Source organism: Uranotaenia lowii, chromosome 2, assembly GCF_029784155.1.
Source record: "Uranotaenia lowii strain MFRU-FL chromosome 2, ASM2978415v1, whole genome shotgun sequence".
Lineage (NCBI taxonomy): Eukaryota > Metazoa > Arthropoda > Insecta > Diptera > Culicidae > Uranotaenia > Uranotaenia lowii.
In genome coordinates, this window is record NC_073692.1 from 371,556,100 (window position 1) to 371,574,480 (window position 18,381).

At 41.7% G+C, this 18,381-nt stretch overlaps 1 protein-coding gene across 6 annotated transcripts in view; it reads left to right on the top strand.

Moving 5' to 3' along the window:
* LOC129749988 (protein charlatan) overlaps nt 1-9,171 on the top strand; it is a 97,881-nt gene extending 88,710 nt beyond the window's left edge. For all 6 annotated transcript variants that reach the window (XM_055745164.1, XM_055745166.1, XM_055745168.1 and 3 more), the window contains one exon: nt 5,534-9,171. In XM_055745164.1, coding sequence (XP_055601139.1) covers nt 5,534-7,289 — 1,756 coding nt within the window. In that variant the 3' untranslated portion in view covers nt 7,290-9,171. The remainder of the gene's footprint in view (nt 1-5,533) is intronic.
* Nucleotides 9,172-18,381: the final 9,210 nt, after the last annotated feature.

Here is an 18,381-nt window from a genome sequence, read left to right on the forward strand (position 1 = left end):
CCCTGTTGTTTTTGTTGTTTTTCTGCCCAAATGTCAATTTCTGTTCGGATTTCAAATTTTTGAAAATAAAACAATAAAATTATTTCTATGGATAGTTTAATATTTTTTTTTTTTTTGCAATACACAATATTTCAGCTGCATTGCTATTATTGCTAATGTTGTTCACGGTAGCTAAACTCGAAGGAGGACCACTTGCGGTCCCACTGCTGCTGCTACTCATTCCACTGCATGCAGCAGCAGCTGCAGCGACTGCCCGGTGCTGCAACAAGATGGCCCTCAGCTGGAAGGCCAACGGTGTCTCGGAATGTTCTTCGTTGTGATTTTCATCGTGTTGCTGACGACAAGATTCGTGGCTGGTGAAAATAGCAGGTTTCTGATCTTCCGATCTACGACGGTTCATGGTGCTGGAACCTTCCAATGGCGATTGGAGATGACGATGGGTTGGGATGATTGTTTGGCCCTTGATGGAGCAACATCTGCTGAAGCAGTGACGATTGTGGTGGCACAACTTCGAGTTATGCTTCGAGCGTCTCGATGGGAAGCTGGTTTTCGGATGTATCCTCAAATTTTGTTGGATCCGGTTCCAATTCACCCGAACCAGTCTAACTTGTTCTACCGGGTTCTCGACATTTGGAAGTCCTCCTCCAAGGTTATCTATTGAGTCAAGAAAGAAACAAGAACAAAACAAAAACAACACGCGTTACTATACTATGGTTAGGCTACGCTACCGAATCGGACTTACCCGTATCGAGGTGCAATCCAGTATCATGTCGATCACCTCCCGGCTAGGGTTACCTTGTGCAGGGAAGAGAGAACAGGAAAGGTCCTCCACGGAAAAGCATAGACGACAACGACAACTTTCATCCACAACTAGCGCTAAAGCTGAGGCTGCTGCTGATGGTTGTTCCATTTTCGCTCGATGATGGTTTCCTTCCACTGCAGCTCCAAACAAACGGAACCAGTTTCATGATACTGCTGCTCCTGCGGTTTCAAAAAAGATTTCAGCCGCGCACGCACGTACCTGCCGACCGAACCGATGAGAAAAAATAAATATTTGACGTACGTTTCGAATCGTTTTCGATTGACAGTTTAGCCAGTGATGTCAACCTTCCAGATTTTGTCTGGATCTTCCAGACTTTTTGAACTTTCGTCAGTTGGCAGTTGGCATCTCTGGTCCCGCCAAGTAAAACTGACAGAATTCGAATCGAAACCGAACCGATTCGAACTGATCGATTTTGATTTCTGTCATTGTATGGCAGCGGAGAAATGGTCGGGAAAATCCAAGAGAATTCGAAGGGAAACCGGATAGATTCAAACTGACAACTAATAGTTTGACAGTAATCGGTCCGGTTGCGATGTTCGTTCCGATCCGGGATTGAGCACTAAGCACGTTATCCATTGCGCGCTGGAATGCTGACGGAGTATATTTCATACCAGAAGGCATGCGCATAAACTCATACTCCCGTTTGAATAGGGTACCTCGAGTATCTCGTTTGCTCGTGAACGAAGTATTTCAAAAGGACAAACCTTACAAACTACTTGGAGATTTTGGAGTTGCTTTAGACTTCTGATATTCGAGATACGTTTTGTTGTGTCAAATTCAGAGGGTTTAACCAGTCGAGCAGGCGAACGTGTAACGATACTTCTTAATGAAGTATCTCAGGCCTTAATGAAGCTTGAGTACTGAAACACTAATACCTGATGTCGATGTACGACTTGTATGGAACAAATGTAATTACTCTGCTGGAGAATTTGAATTACTTAGCCTTTATTCAGCAATGTGTAGTTAGCTTCTTTTTTTTTATAATATCTTTATTTGAAACGGCTTAGTTAGCTTTTTATCTCCTCCGAATGAGCTCTTTGCTCGGACTTATTCATGTTTATGGATCTCAACTCAAAGGAGTCCCCAAGCTATCCGCTCCAGGAACCTTGCACAGGGTTGACCTCGTAAAAGTACCTAGCCCTGGTCCTGAACCAGACCGACGCAAAGAAGTGAACTTCACAACGGCAACTTGCCGCCATCTTGGTCATCATATCTCCGAATAGATTCTACCCGAGTGAGCCAATCCGTTAGAAATTGTCGTCATCGTTGTGTGGAGGTGGGCCAGATGTAGATGTAGATAAGGATCGTCAAACCCGATCAAATGAAAAGGTCAACGATCCGTCGAACCGAATCCAGAATCAGATGGAAGCTTATCGAGCCATGGGAAAGGTCTTGATTTCGTCTTGATTGCTGGACACCTTCACTCTAGAAACAAGTGCGAACCCCTTGTTGAATGAATATCTCGCAACCTGCCCCTCGCCAGCTCGACTCGCCTCTGAACAAGCACGCTTCTCAAAGGGCGAACACGAAATTATTGCGACACCGAAAATGACATGCCAATTTTCTTATAATGTTTAGAATCAAACCAAAATTTCAGGGTACTTTTATACACATGTACATTTACATCAAAAACCAAAAAAAAAAATAATCGATGGAGCCTTGAGTGCAAAATTGAACGCATTTTCACATGATGTCCTCCATCAAAGTCTTTACAGTGTCATCCGGTACCAATTTCTTTCTCTTTTTCCATTTTCTTAACATGTTTTTCTCGTATTTGAATGTCTTCTTACTCTTCCGAAGTTCCCGCTTTAGTATTGCCCAGTACTGCTCTACCGGGCACAGTTCCGGACGGTTTGGCAGGTTCATGTCCTTTGAAACAAAATGGACAGAATTGGCCTCATACCACTCCAGGACCCTTTAGAATAGCGGCATGATTCCAAATCTGGCCAAAATGGCCTGGCCTGGCCTTCTTAAATTTGTCGTTCACATCGAACTTGCTCTTGCCGGTGAATAACTCTAACCTGCTTAAAATCAGCTTTTATATACGTTTCGTCGTCCATATCACACAGTAGCCATATTTTGTCAGCATCTTTCCGTAGAGCTTCCGTGCCCGAGTTTTAACCGTCGATTGTCGCAGCTCATCGCAATTTGGGAAGTTCTCTACCTTGTATGCATGTAGTCCAGCTCTCTTCTTTGCATTCTGGACGTAGCTCTGCGACATGCTGATCTTTTTAGCCAAATCACGGCTTGAGACGTTGGGATTTGCTTTGATCATCCGCTTCACCTTTCCCTCCGTCTTTTTGTTCTCGTCCCGGGTTTCTTGCAGTTCCTTTTCCGTGGTTCAACATCAACTGCTCCTGGAACCTCTTCAATACTCTGGAGACGGTTGAATGGTGAATGTTCAATATTTTTCCCAACCGCCGGTGCGGCAGGTCAGAAAATTCCAGGTGTTTGGAAAGATTTTTTTTCGACTTGCGTTGGTTCACCTCCATTTTCGTTGAATCGAAAAACACGATTTCGAGTTTGACAGCATGTAAACAATACACATCAATGAGAAAGTGTGCAAAATTTGGTTGATTTTTACCCAATGGTAAAAAAGTTATGCCCTGTTGAATGTGTCGCAATAATTTCGTGTTCGTCCTTTATGCTTCTTCCATCTGCAGCATAGCCAAGGACCGCCGAATGTACGTCTGGGAGGCAAAACCTTTTTTAGCGAAGGTACTTGCTAACGACGTCCACATCTCTTTCGCCGTCTCCTTGTCGCGCACGTGCTCTTGATGGCTATCCGCAATAAATGTCACCAAGAGTGCTTTTGCTTTCTCGTCCCTCTAGAAAAACGTCGCATTCGCTGCTGCTTATCTTGGGGGATCCGCCGTGATAGTGTCCTTCCCTTCATGCGCCAAAAGTTGAGTCTCTACTCGAAACCTCCACGTGTCGGAATTCTCGCCAGCGAACTGCACGATTTCAACCTTCTGCAGACTGTTCTTCTTGAACCGGAAACTTTCCACAGACTTCGAGAAGTTTTAAACTTTACTGCACTCTTAGGTATAGTGTTGCTGGGCCCATTACCAGTTGAGAAACACGATTATCATTTATTACAGGACAACTTATAAAACTAGACTGGTTGCTTTTATACCCTGATCGTTGTTATTTAGGGGAGATGAGGGCATAACGAGCACCCGAGGCATAATGAGAACTACGCTTTTCTACGAAAGTGTGTATTTTCTTAAATAAATTTTCATGAGGATTTGTTTCGAACTTCCTATAGTATTAATTTTTCACAAAAAAAGGAATCTCCTTATCATCTTTACAGAGATATTTAAAAAAAACTAGCTTGGTTCTCAAGTTACGAAAATATTATAATTTTTGAGCACCACGAAATAAGCTCTTATGATCTTAAAATAACCTTGATCTATAATGTACGCACTGCAACATGATGTACACATTGTCTCTCAATTTTTACCATCATAAAATTTTTGATTTTTCACTTTTATCAATTTTAAAACACGTTTTTACTTAAATTTGTTGACTAGGGGCATATAGAGCACCATATTATCGAGGCATAATGAGCATTTTCTGCCGTAGAATCTAGCAGTGAATTAAAATTGATTTATGGCGCCACACCTTGACTAGTTTTCATCCGATGATTTAGCCTATTGGTAAGGTGTCGGAGAGGTTATCAAAAGACTAGCGTTAGATTTCTGTTTGAGGTGATTTTTTTCCATTTACAATTCATGATCGATTTTTTTATTGTTACATTATACGGCTAGTAGCATCATCCTCCGAACAAAGCACATAATGTATGAGCGTGCGTGAATTGTTTGTATTCTACAAACAGGCCTAGATTATTTTATTATAGTCCTATTTGCCGCTGGTAGTGTTCGTGAAATTATGCTGGTTGTTTCACCAACACTTTTCAGTTTTGGGACAATTAACCTCAAAAACGACCATGTGCATCGACTGGTTGCCTGTTTTTTGTACCGAGAGTTTTTAAGGTTAATTGTCCCGTCTCATCTGTACACGCTCAGCAAGTGTGCGTAAGAAATGTCAAAAACAACTCTATTGCTTTGTTTGATGAATCTACGACTCACCTGACTTCATCGAATTGAATTCGCTGCTAGATTCCCCGGCAGAAAACGCACAACTTGCCCTGATTAATGGTGCTCATACTGCCTCAGGGGGGGTTCTCATTATGGCTCCACAGTGGCTGGTTTTCAGCTTTTGGCAAAAATTTTTAAATGGCATTTTTTAACGTTTTCATCTAGTTTTTCACGTTTCAGCCCGTTAGGGAATAGGCTTTTGAAGTGTCTGAACACGAAACAATGATGTAACCTTCATATTATAGCTATTTTCTATGGTTAAATAACCGTTTTCCTTAAGGTGGCCATTATGCCCCCATCTCCCCTACTACTACCATAGCAACTAGAACTGCTATAGGATACTTATTTACTATGATACTCCTTAGATACAAATACCTATAAATCGCTGACTGCTATGATTGCCAACAAAAATTGCACGTAATTTAAATGAATATAATGAAGGTGAAAGTCGAATTGCATCTGACATCAACTGGAATTTTACATCTTCTAATTTTTATTGAGTATTTATTTCTGGTTTGTTTCATCATCTTTCTGTCTTTTCTAGTTTTTTTGGTGTTTCTTTCAACATCCACTAATCTTTCCATTCCAACCAACTTCTATCTCATTGCAGCCTACTCACAATGCAGGCGATCGGGCGCAACAAAGCTTCCGTGACGCAGGATTTTCATAATGCGGGAGGCGGAAACCACCATCTATTCAACCCTCAACAACAGCAACAAGAACAGCAGCAGCTTGTATCATCGAACGGCAACAGCAACAGTAGCTTCAGCAGTAGTAGCACCAACAAGCTTTCGCTCCTGGTGGCAGCGTCGTCGTCGGCGTCCTGCTCGCCAGCCTCCTCACCACCACCACCACCAGTCAAGGAAACACCTCTGGTGGTGGAACAACCAGCCCACCAGGCGCCAAATGGACTGACCGAGGAACATCTATCACTGTTACAACTGCTAGCGACTGCGGCCGTTGCCCAGCAGCATCTGCAGCTGCAACAACAACAGCAGCAGCAGCAGCACCAGAAAGCGACGTCGTTACTGACTTCGCCTCCCGCGAGCCATATTCCAAATACCCACCAACAACAACACATCCACCAGAACCAAACCAACAGCATCAGTACAAATCATAGTTCGAACCCGCTGCTGCTGGCCCATCCGGTCACGACGGCGGCGGAATCGAAGCGACGTCGCAACAAGAGTAGCAGTTCCCGCTGCAACTACGATAAGGAAAACAAACTTTCGCACCACCGTAATGGTATTGGTGGACTGCAGCAGCAACAGCAAAAGATCAGCGGCAGCGAGCAGATCCTCATCAACGGAACAACCGTTGTCGAGAACAACAACGGAATTGAACGGAACAACAACAACAGTAACAGTAGCAACAATAACAATAGCACTAGCGTTAACAATAAGAATATAAGTGAAACTACTATTTTTGATAAAATGTATAGAAAGTCGTACAGTAAGATACTAGCGAGTAGTGGCGTTGCTTTCGCGAAGCCGACGCCTGCGGCCGTTGCCGTTACAGTTCCGGCAATCGAGAAAGTCTCCCCTAAACATCCGGATCAATCGGACCACGAGGATGAGGGCAAAGAAAACTTCAACCTGGCCGAATTCCTCAAGAACCACCGGGAGGTCACGATCAGCACCCTGACCACAACCGGCGCCAAAACGACGTCGCCATCGTCCCCAAACGACGATGAAGTGGTTTTCGTCTGTGATGACCAACAGCGGCTCGGCGGCAACGGCAACCGAAAGCAGCAACTTCGAAAGCTCGCCACAATCGATTTGGAACCGAATGCCTCGCCGATCATCCAACAAAACATCCCTCCGTCGTCATCGGAATCCCTACTAGTAATTCAGGAGGCGTCATCCCCCGATATCACCGACATCCGGGACAAGCACATGATTCGATTGGTAACGCGTCGTCTATGTTGCCGCATCTGTCAGAATCAGCGCCGTCAACCTCCGGCAGCAGCAGCAGCAGCCAACGATAGTTTGGAGAGCAGCAGCAGCACCGAGGACACCACCGGCCACTACTACCACAGCAAGGGTTCGTTGCTGTTGCACAATCTGTGGCGCCACGGACCACGGTCGAATCCGGGTGGTTCGGTGCATCGGTGCCAACACTGTCGGGCCCAGTTCCGGCAGCGCTACAAGTTGATCCTGCACCAGCGGCTGGTCCATCGACGGCGTCAAACATCGAACCATCGAAAGCCACCACCCCTTAAGCAGCCGGTCGTCGTTGGAAAAGTGAAGGCCACCACCAAGTCCAAGTCGTCCCCCGGAGGTAAGACAGGTAAGAAACAACTAAAGCCACAACAACGGAAGCAAAAACAATCCAAAAGTCGAAGCTTTCAGAAGTTGAAAAAGTAAATTAACACCCCAAAATGGCAATCGTCTTGTGTTAGGTATCTCAATGAAATGAACGATAGTTTGAAGTGTTTTTTTTTTTAAATAATTAACAGGATTTTTAAATTGATTTGATTTTTAGACATTTATGAGTCACAAGGCTCAAGTTTTAGAAGAAAAAAAAGTTACAGCAAAAAAAGCGTTCATGAATTTTCAAAGCGGGGTTGCTGAGAAAAAAAGAATTTTGTGGCTCCAGAGAGTAGAAAAGTTGATAAGCATACATCAGCGCTTTACCAATAAACGGTTCAATTTCAAACGAATGTATTCTTCTCGTTCGGGGAATCCGGAAAAATCGAAGGTGGTACATAGTTTCAATCGAAGCCTTTGAAGATATGACAATTGATATTTGAAATTTGTGAACCTTTTGAAAATTAGAAATACTTCTTACGGGAAATGCTCTAGAGGTGCAAATCGGAATTCCAGAACGAGCTTCGTGTCACGAGACTGATTAATTTGGAAAGACATCTTAGGGTACCACTAAGCTTGTCAATTGTTGAATCGCTCGGCAAGCGAGCGATTCATACGGGTGCTTTTGAAACTTGGGCATCCATTTTAAAGACTTTTGGTTGTTGCTAAGTTAGATTTCTTTATGATCAGGATCTGATTCAGGATCTACATCTGGATCGGGATAAGAATAAATATTAAGATCAGGATCGGGTTCCGATCAAGATCAGGATTTCGGGTGGCTCCAGAGAGCTTCCAGTCAATCGAATGCATGAAAAGTAAACAAATGGGAAATATAATAAATCATTTTTTTCATTGAGTTAACACAGGACAACGCGTATCTTAACCGAGAACCAATTGCAGGACTAGAGTTTGTAAAAAAAAGAAAAATTGACCACCTTTCTCATAGGTTTTTGTCCGGAGAAAACCTACTCCTCGCCAGGAAGCATCCCGCCCACATTCCTGCCCTTGTATGTATATTCTCGTTTTTTTCGCCGCGGATGCTACCGGCTTTGGAGAGATGCAAACAGATAATGCTAAAAATTGCGTAAAAATAACAATTCAGAACCTAGCGTTATTTTTGAGACATCCTAACTTATGTGTGGCGTTTGGTTCGCACAAAATTTCTAATGATGAATAGATCGAAAAAAAATCTAATAGGATAAAATGAAAGAAAAAAAACACGGTTCGAAAAAAATAAAACCAAAAGTCGAAACATAAAAAAGTTCGGAAAATCTTCGGCAAAGCCAGCGTGTGCAATCTAAAGAGAAAGGGAAAACATGAACAAAATAGGTAACGGAAATCTCACAGGAAGCAGTTTTCTAAAACTTATTTGAGCAAACGAGAGCAACAAATAGTATCTATAAATTCGACTCATTAACGTACAAATCCCAGAAATAGTTTTGTTTTAAGAATACTTATTTTATCACCATTTAAGTTAATAGCTATCTAGTTTAAGTTTTTATCATTGCGAACTTCTCTATATTAAAGTTGGAATAACTACATTATGTTTGACGTGATCAACTTGTTAACGAGTTACAGACCTTTCTCAATTTCTGTATTGCCATTTTATTTTTGTGTATATTTATACATTGGTTTCTATGCTTTTGCGCATTGTATAAACAAGAAGAAAAACTCAAGAGATGGAATAAAATCTATATAGATAGATATACGGAAAAAAGAGATCAGAAAAAACGGAACCGAACAAAACAATTCAACGTGTCATATTTAGTAGTGTACTAGTACTACCTAGTTGATAAGAAGAGAAAGCGAGCAGAACAACCATGCGCGGATGGATTATTCTGTATTATTGTAAACCCTGTATTTGATCAATGTGAATTCCTAAACAAAGAACAAAAATCTCACACACACATGAATAAAAATCATAAGAAAAATGTGTAAAAAAAGCAATGACTTTTGTTTTTCAATTGGTTCCTATGAATATCACAGCCGGTTAAACATATTTACCAATCATCGCTGGACGGCGCAATCCTTCCCTCACTGTAGAAGGAAGCTAGCTCATATGTTTCCTGTCCACGAAAAGAGGGACAAGAAAGAACTATTGACTAACTATGGAATCTCAACTCTATGCGCGATATCCAAACTTCGTTCAAATGGTCGTTCTAGATCCTTTTTCTCGTTTTGCCAGCCAAACATTTCCAGCGACCAGCATGGATTCATGCCTAGACGAGCCATGACTACAAACTTACTGAGGTTAACATCTGATCTGAACAAACTCATGCCATTTATACTGATCTCTCTGCTACGTTAGACAAGGTGAACCATGCAATATTGCTATCGCAAAGCTCGAACGCTTAGTATTCTGTGATGGACGAAGAGAATGCCGCGCAGGCGGCAGTAATGCAAAGAGGCACCCGTCAAAATGTGGAAAATCACCGACAGCGGAAGAGGCAGCGAGTCCTAATACGCTTGAATACGCTTCAAGTTTATAGAAACGCTACTCGAGCTCTTGTCGTTGCGACCCGCTGACATTGAGAGTTGACTCTCCCACGCTGCTGTAGGCTGTTCCTATCACTGTACGACCCCGAAGATTAAGGAACCAGCATCTGCAGCACGGTGTGCCAAAATACGTTATTAAAAAAAAATGACCACCAAAACGGCACTCGACATTCGAAAGATATAGTATTCAAGCATCTATCCTGAATATTTGGAAATGTTTCATCAGGCTTTTTATAAATTAGAGCGATTTTAAATTTTAAGTCAATTTACATTAGATTTCTAATGGGGTTTTTCGACCTTATGTTCTATGACCATGGATTTTTCGGACTACATATTACAAATGACAATCACCCAGTTCAATGAGTTTATAGAAAATTTCATGCCCGACCACTTTGTCGAAGTCTGTAAAAAGATTTGAGTTGATCCTGAAAAGTTATTGGCAATTTTCTAAAACTTTATTAGACTGATTGAATTTTTTCCATGTTTCTTAAGTTTTTTTTTTCAATTCCGCTTCATTAAAAAGCGAATATCTTTCCAGGCGTAGTTTGAATCGTTTTTGGGTCTTCTATAAAGTTGTTTGGGATAGAATTTTCAGCACAAATGTGTATGTAATAGTAAATGTATGGGTAATAGTCATCATACGAGCAAGCTTCTACTGTCACAGATACCTTCGTGAGTTTAATAAAAAGAGAACAGTTTTTGACAGCTGGGTTAGTTCACGTGAATAAAAGTCCCAAACAGATTGAGTAAATTCAAAAAGCAAGCAAAATGAAGTCCTGTTGTGGGTGAATAACAAGTCCCAACAGGTTGAGTAAATTCGAAATTGGAGCAAAAATGAAGTCCTATTTTATGTGAAGAGAAAAGGGAATGAAATGTCCCCAAGAGATGAATCAAAAGGTAAAACGTCCTTTGTCTAGAGTAAGTTTTCAATAGTTAATTTTTTTGTCTAAGTTTTTTGGCTTGAAATAAGTAGAATAATAATCAAAATAATAAATTAATTCGCTTTTTAGTGAAGCGGAATTGAAAAAAAAACTTTTTTTTTTATTTAAGAGGTTTTCAGCCACAGGCTGGTTCACCTCTGGAAAGATTTAAACTATTTAAAAAGCAATTACAAGTCGTTATATAAACCTGTTTCTTTAAGGAATTCTAACATTTTGTTTTCACTCACTGAGCCATTGGAAAGTGCGTTGCGGATGGATTGGTCTATATCGTACTTTTCTCTAATGTCATGGAAACCGGGGCATTGTGTGATTAGATGTTGTACAGTAAGTCTCGTGTTGCACTGCTCACAAATCGGTGCGGATCCTCCTTCAACGGTGTGTCGGTGCGTAAGCCTGGTGTGTCCAACTCGAAGTCGTGATAATATGGTTTGATCTTTCCTATTTTTTTGATCAGTCCAGATATTTGCATTTCCCTTGATTTTTGCCAAAAAAAGATTTCGGTTTGAAGCCCAGATATTTGTCCATGCTCGCCAGATGATATTTTTCACCCACAAATGAAGGTCAGAAGCAGGAATGTTCAATGGGCGAGGTTGTGCGTCTCTGCCAACAGATGCTAGTCTGTCTGCTTCCTCGTTGCCACGAATTCCTGCGTGGCCTGGTATCCAGCAGAAAGTGATGTTCCGTGGATTAAGTTTTTGTATTTTTTGAATCCAAGGATGCCGATTTCTTGGGTTTTGCAAGGCACTTAAAGCGCTGGCAGAGTCTGTGAAAAATACGGTATTTTCACCAGATGTATTGTGGTGACGAATTGCAAGTAGTAGTGCGGCGACTTCAGCAGAAAATACAGAAGCTTGGCTTGGTAAGTTTTTTGCGATTGTCACTGAAGCGCCGTACAGACCAATTCCGACTTTGTCTGACAATTTGGAGCCATCGGTGAAGAGTTTTTCGAAAAAGAAAAAATTCTGTTCAACAATTGAATTGTAATGAGCGATCACTTTTTTATGAGGGTCCCCAGCGCGAATCTTTCTTTTTATTTTCGAATCTATTTTGAGATTGTCTGCGTCCCAACGCTGGTCGCCTAAACGTTCTAGACATGCTGTACTCGGTAGTTCCAAACCCGTGTATCTTTGAAAAATGTCTTTTGCATGAATGTACAACGTGCGTTCCTCATGAGTTTCCAGCGATTTTTCGGATATACTAATGGCTTTTTTTATTATATTTAGAGCCACTATCAAATAAAATGGTAGAACTCCAGCTTCTGTGCAGGCAGCTAGTGCTGGTGAACCAGGTAAAAGGCCTCCGGCATTTCTGATCATTGTATTATAAACAGGACTCAAAACGTCCACAAGTTTATCGAATGCTCTACATGTGATCTCCAGCCCATATAGCAGTTTACTTGTAACTACACAGTTACCGATTTTGAGAATCGTGCGGCGATTGTTTACTTTGTGACGATTGCTGATAGTCTTTATAAATCTCGAGCGGCTTGAAATATCTGATGTCACTCGTCTACAGTGCGGTTCGAAAGAAAATCTACGGTCAAACGTTATGCCGAGAATTTTCGGTTCTTTCCGGTAGGGAATTGCTTTTCCGTCTAGTTCTATTTTGAATTTCCATGGATGGTGGTTAGCTAGGCATATGTGACTTCTGGAACATTTTTCAGCAGACATAGAATACCCTACTGATTTAGCCCATTTCGAAATTCGATTTACTGCTATTTGTAATTTTCGCTGGTTTATTTTCAAACTTTTTCCTGTGACAATAACTAGAATGTCATCAGCGTACACGAAAACATTGACCCCTTTGTTCAAAACAGAGAAAAGCGAGTTCATTGCGATCAAGAAAAGGGTAACTGCCAATACTGATCCTTGTGGTACACCATTTTCTTCACGTTTGATTGAAGATAAGGATTCCCCAACCACAACTTGAAAAGTTCGATTGGATAAAAAGTTTGAGATGAATTTTCCAAGGCGCCCATCAATTCCCGAAAAAAAAACTTAAGAAAAATGTAAAAAAAATCAATCAGTCTAATAGAGTTTAAGAAAATTGCCAATAACTTTTCAGGATCAACTCGAATTTTTTTTCCAGACTTCGACAAAGTTGTCGGGCATGAAATTTTCTATTAAGTCATTGAACTGGGTGATGTTATAAAATATGTAGTCAGGAAAATCCATGGTCATAGAACATAAGATCGAAAAACTCCATTGGAAATGTAATGCAAGTTGACTTAAAATTTAAAATCGCTCTAATTTAAAAAAAAGCCCGATGAAACATTTCCAAATATTCAGGATAGTTGCCTGAATACTATATCTTTCGAATGTCGAGTGCCGTTTTGGTGGTCATTTCCTAATCGTTTTTCTGAGCATTTTGACTTACATTCCAAGGAATGTGTTCCGAAGGAAAATTTAAGATGTGTCCAGAAATTTGTCGACTGGATTTAAATTTTAATGAGTTATTAACATTTGGATCAAAATGTGATCCATTGATCTTAAAACAAATAAACAAATAACCGTTCATCGAAAAAATAATCTTTTTTCGGTTTGTTTTAAGATGATTTTAAGGAAATTCCGGGTGGCTCCAGAGAGCTTAGGATAGATTCAAATACAACCATCAAGTCTTGAGCTTCAGTAGAACTCTCTTTGTGAACGCTTCGCAACTTGTCCAAAATTCATCAACTAGGAAGGAATAGATATCTGAACAGAGTCGCTTACATCTCTAAAACGGGATAGAATTAAGTTGTCTCCATCAGAAGGGCAAAATAACCCTATCCAATGTTTGAATCGAGCCGTTGCACAGCAGATCGCACCACTATGTGGGGAAACGAGCCCATCCTCAATCCACGTTTGCGGGCTCGTGAGGTAGCCCCATGTTTTCCTCAAAAATTGCTTCATTCGGGTGCCCCTTTTTTTCCTTTTTCTAGGATTTTAATTCTCTCGAAATATTCGGGTGCCCGGATGGGAATCCATCCCAACTACCCAAAATAATATTATTCAATTTTGTTAATCAATTTATCGGCTTGGATGCTGAAAAAAGGTTGATTATTTCGTATGAGGAGATTATTATAAAAAAGGATCGTTATGATATGTACAATTATTTGGTAAACAGCCTTTACGTTCTTTTGTTTTTCATTTTTCTTACTTTTGCCAACTGCTGAATACCTTACAAGTTCCTATCTGCCTTTCTGGCTAATTTAGTCGCCTACAGTCGGTATAACGCGGCTGTAAAATTAGACAAAAAAATACCATGTAGGAAAAATCAGCATATAATTCACTGTTTACGAAGATTGTATCGTCGAAATGACCTATTTTTCCTTGTAAGTCGGGTGGCACTGGGATAGCATCTCATAAAAGCAATCGATGCGCACTCTGTTATCGACATTGCGTACAGCTGAAAAGCTTAGCCAAAAAAAATCGAGTGTTCCTTCAGTGTAGTCAGTGCTGAAATGTGGATGAGGCAGATGTGTGGAAAGGCAGAAACTGATGCTCCGACCAGAGCCGGGAAAACTACTAGGTAACCCATCAGCATATCGCCCGATATGCGAGGGATGAATGACATCCAGATGTTAAAATCCTAAAGACCAAATAAATTTAGAAAAAAGCTCAATATGCCTTTTAGACACAGCTAATAAGGTGCTGGAGCATGTGATCCATAGAAGGATCCGGCTATACACTGAGAGCTAAAACGGACTCTCACAAGTGCAGTGCTACTTCTATAACCTCCAAACGCAATATACTTTAACCCGCGAGGGAGTTGGGGCAAATTTATAAAAAAGGTGAGTTTTGAGATTTATTCCATTAAAGTAGACGGTTCTTAAAGCTACAGTTTTTAACGTGTTAACATACCTTTAAATTTATTTTTGTGTTGTCTGCCTCGTAAGAAGTCCGTTTTAAACGCGTAAACTATCGATTTGTGTCGTAAAGTTGCGCGAGGAAGTGATAAACCTGCGCCGAAGTTCCGGGTTTTTCTCACTGATTTGTTTACTATCGAGACAAACAATCCTACTCGATTTTTTTCGACTAAAGCGACATCTGGTTGTGAGTAGCACAAATAGTTCCAGTGAAGGAAAACACTCTGCATACTTTCCGGCGTTATGGATCACAGCTGCTCGACTTGCAATGAAGCCATCTCGGGAATCGAGCAAATACATTGCAAAGGATTCTGCGGCAAAAGATTCCACACTCAATGTACGGGTTTGTCGAAAAGTTTGGCACGACAGATAGAAACGCTCGCAAAAAACGTCTTCTGGTTTTGCGATGACTGTGCTGGACTATTCTCGAATGCTAGTTTTCGCTCAATGGCTTTCAATGCTCTACCTGAGAACAACGTGATAACACAGCTAACGAGCGCAATTTCTGAATTGCGTTCCGACATTCAAAAGATTGCACCGAAACCTGTTCAAACCCCTGTGTGGACAAAATCAACACCCACGTCTGGGTTCAGGCGTCCATTGAAGCGGACTCGAGTTCCTGATGCTGTTTCTGCTGAACCTTGCCAACTTGGTTCGAAACAAGCATCTGGAGGGAATATTGTTTCAATTCCGTTGTGCGATGACGAGAATTCAAAATTATTTTGGATATACCTGTCTCGCATCAAACCCGATGTTTCCGAAGAAGCAGTTAAAGACATGGTTAAAGCCAACCTTGGTGTGGACGATGTCAACGTAGTGAAACTAGTCCCCAGAGGAAGTGACACCACGTCGTTCCGCTTCATTTCATTCAAGGTTGGAATTTCTCCGGAGTTGAAAAATAAAGCAATGGATCCACAGTCTTGGCCAAAGGGATTATTCTTCAGGGAATTTATGGACTATAGCTCTCGACAATTTCGCGGACCGCTATAAAAACTACCAAATTCGACAACCGTTGGGGCCTAATAGTAAACATCATTGGATACCGGGACGCATCTCTCATGCCAATTTGGAAGCTCTCTTACCTGACCACCAACGATCATTTGTTCCTGCTTTAAGTCGTCCCGTCTTTTGGTCAGGTGGTCAAGGGAGAGGCTTCCGATTGCCATGTCACGGCAAGTATTTGTCTCATTTGAGCAAATTCACGGAGTCACAAACCCATACATTCTAGTTTCATCACATACACGGAACACTCGCCAGATTGCTCGCTGATTGGATTTCCGGGGTGCATTGAATTAAGCACGGTGGAGGCCCCCGAGCCCTTCGTCACAGTCGCGCAGATTCCAGCCAGCGTCATCAGTCGCCCCGGCCCTGTGTTCGAAGAAGGCAACGGGGCTCTCCAGCCTGTGTCGCCAAGCAAGTACTCTTTTTCATGTTCTCATTCGTTCAATGACTGCCCTGCGCCTACGCCTTACAGACCTCCTACGTTTGGTTATCGATTGGATGGAAGGTTTAATGTGTGTGTGCCATTAGACGTGATTGACGAATACTCGACCGAGAATTTTGCTGAACAGTTGCTGATTGGACCCCCGGGACGCAACGAAATTAGCACAATGGAGGCCCCCGAGCCCTTCGTCACAGTCGCGCAGATTCCAGCCAGCGACAACAGTCGTCCCGGCCCTGTGTTCGAAGAAGGCAACGGGGCTCTCCAGCCTGTGCAATCAGGCAAGTACCCATTTATATCTTTCGCTGCGTTCAGTGACCCGTCCTCGTCTTGCAGAAGCCCTCCTGTCTTTCATCAGAAAACGTCGCAACACATTATTGAGCCATCCATGAACATTCTGCGCCTGTATTACCAGAACGTGCGTGGTTTGAAATCTAAAATTTCTGAATGCTTTATTGCCGCATCTGAACTATGCTACGAAATCTACACATTCACCGAAACCTGGCTTGATTCTTCAATACCTTCTAGTCAACTATTCGGTTCTGAGTTTAATGTTTTTCGCTGCGACAGAAATAGTGCCAATAGTCGTCGTAGTCGAGGTGGCGGGGTCCTCATAGCGGTTTCAAGCAAGCTTAGTTCATCAATCGTTACATTTAACGACGATAGCATAGAAAACTTGTGGGTGAAGGTGTCCAATGGAAGTAACTCATTCTTGATTGGATCAGCATATATACCACCGGAAAAAAGTCAGGATAGCTCAATTATCGATTTACATGTTGATGCGTTATCAGAAGCTAGACTACAACACCCTTCAAGTAGTATTATTTTTCTTGGTGACTTCAATCAGCCGCAATTGTTGTGGATTCCTGGACCAAGTAACAGCATGGTGTTGGATTCTTCCTCATTATTGAACACTGCTAGTGCTCAACTCTTGGACGGAACAACATTGAATGGAATGAATCAACGAAACGGGATACGTAACTTCCAAAATCGAACGTTGGATTTGGTTTTTTCGGATGAATCTATTTTGATCAGCTCCATAATCGAGGCCAGCGATGTCGTCGTCCCAATAGACATGTATCATCCTCCTTTACAATTTGAAATTTCGTTCCCGAATCCCATTGAGTTTGTAGAGGTTTTCGATACATCTGCTCGTGACTTTAGTCGTGCGGATTTCGATACAATCAACCGTGTTCTCTCTGAATATGATTGGTCTAATTTCCATAGCTGTACTGATGTTGATATGGCTGTTAGTACTTTTTGCGCAATTTTGGATGATGTTTTTGACCAATTCGTACCCCTGGTGCGGCCTCCTCTTCGACCTCCTTGGACTAATGCTCACCTGAAGCGTTTGAAACAGACACGTTCGAAATTGCTGCGGAAGTTTTGTAATTCCAGGTGCCCATTTACAAAAATCAAACTAAATGATGCTACAAAACGATGTAGGATATACAATCGACTTTGCTATCGCCTTTATGTAAATCGCACTCAGAGTAAACTTCGGCGTAATCCAAAACAGTTCTGGAAATTTATGAACTCCAAACGGAAAGAATCCGGTCTTCCTGCGATACTCCAATTAAATAGTAGATTTGCTACGTCACCTGCTGAAAAATGCAACCTTTTTGCAACGCACTTCTCCAGTATCTTTTCAGTCGAATCGCCTACTGCCGATCAGCTAAACGCCACCGTCACGCGATTACCCATTGATGTTCTGGATCTGGACGTTTTTGCTATTAGTGAGGAAATGGTCTCAGAGGCTATCATTAATTTGAAGTATTCCACTTCATTCGGACAAGATGGAATACCAGCGTGCGTATTGAAAAAATGTCGCAATTCACTGATAAAACCTCTTACCCACATCTTTAATCAGTCCCTAGTACAACAGAAATTCCCTTCCATCTGGAAAAAATCGCATATGAGTCCAGTCCACAAAAAAGGCGACAAACAAGATGTTCTTAATTACAGAGGTGTCACATCGCTAGCTGCATGCTCAAAGGTATTGGAGAGGATCGTCAACGATGTTATGTTCTCAGCTTGTCGGAACTGGATCTCTGAGAATCAGCATGGATTTTTCCCTAAACGATCGGTAACTTCAAATCTAACAGTTTTCACATCCTTCTGTATATCTAAAATGGATGGCGGCAAACAAATCGATGCTATTTACACAGATATATCAGCTGCATTCGATTCAGTGAATCATGAAATCCTCCTGAAAAAATTGCAACGCTTAGGATTTTCCGAAAGACTGTGTGCGTGGATAAAAAGCTACCTAACGAATCGCCGATTAGCTGTTAAAATTGGTTCTGCTGAATCTTTTGATTTCATTCCAAACTCTGGCGTACCACAAGGCAGCAATCTGGGTCCATTATTGTTTACGCTGTTCTGTAATGATATAAATTTGCTACTCATGGGATGTGGCGTTCT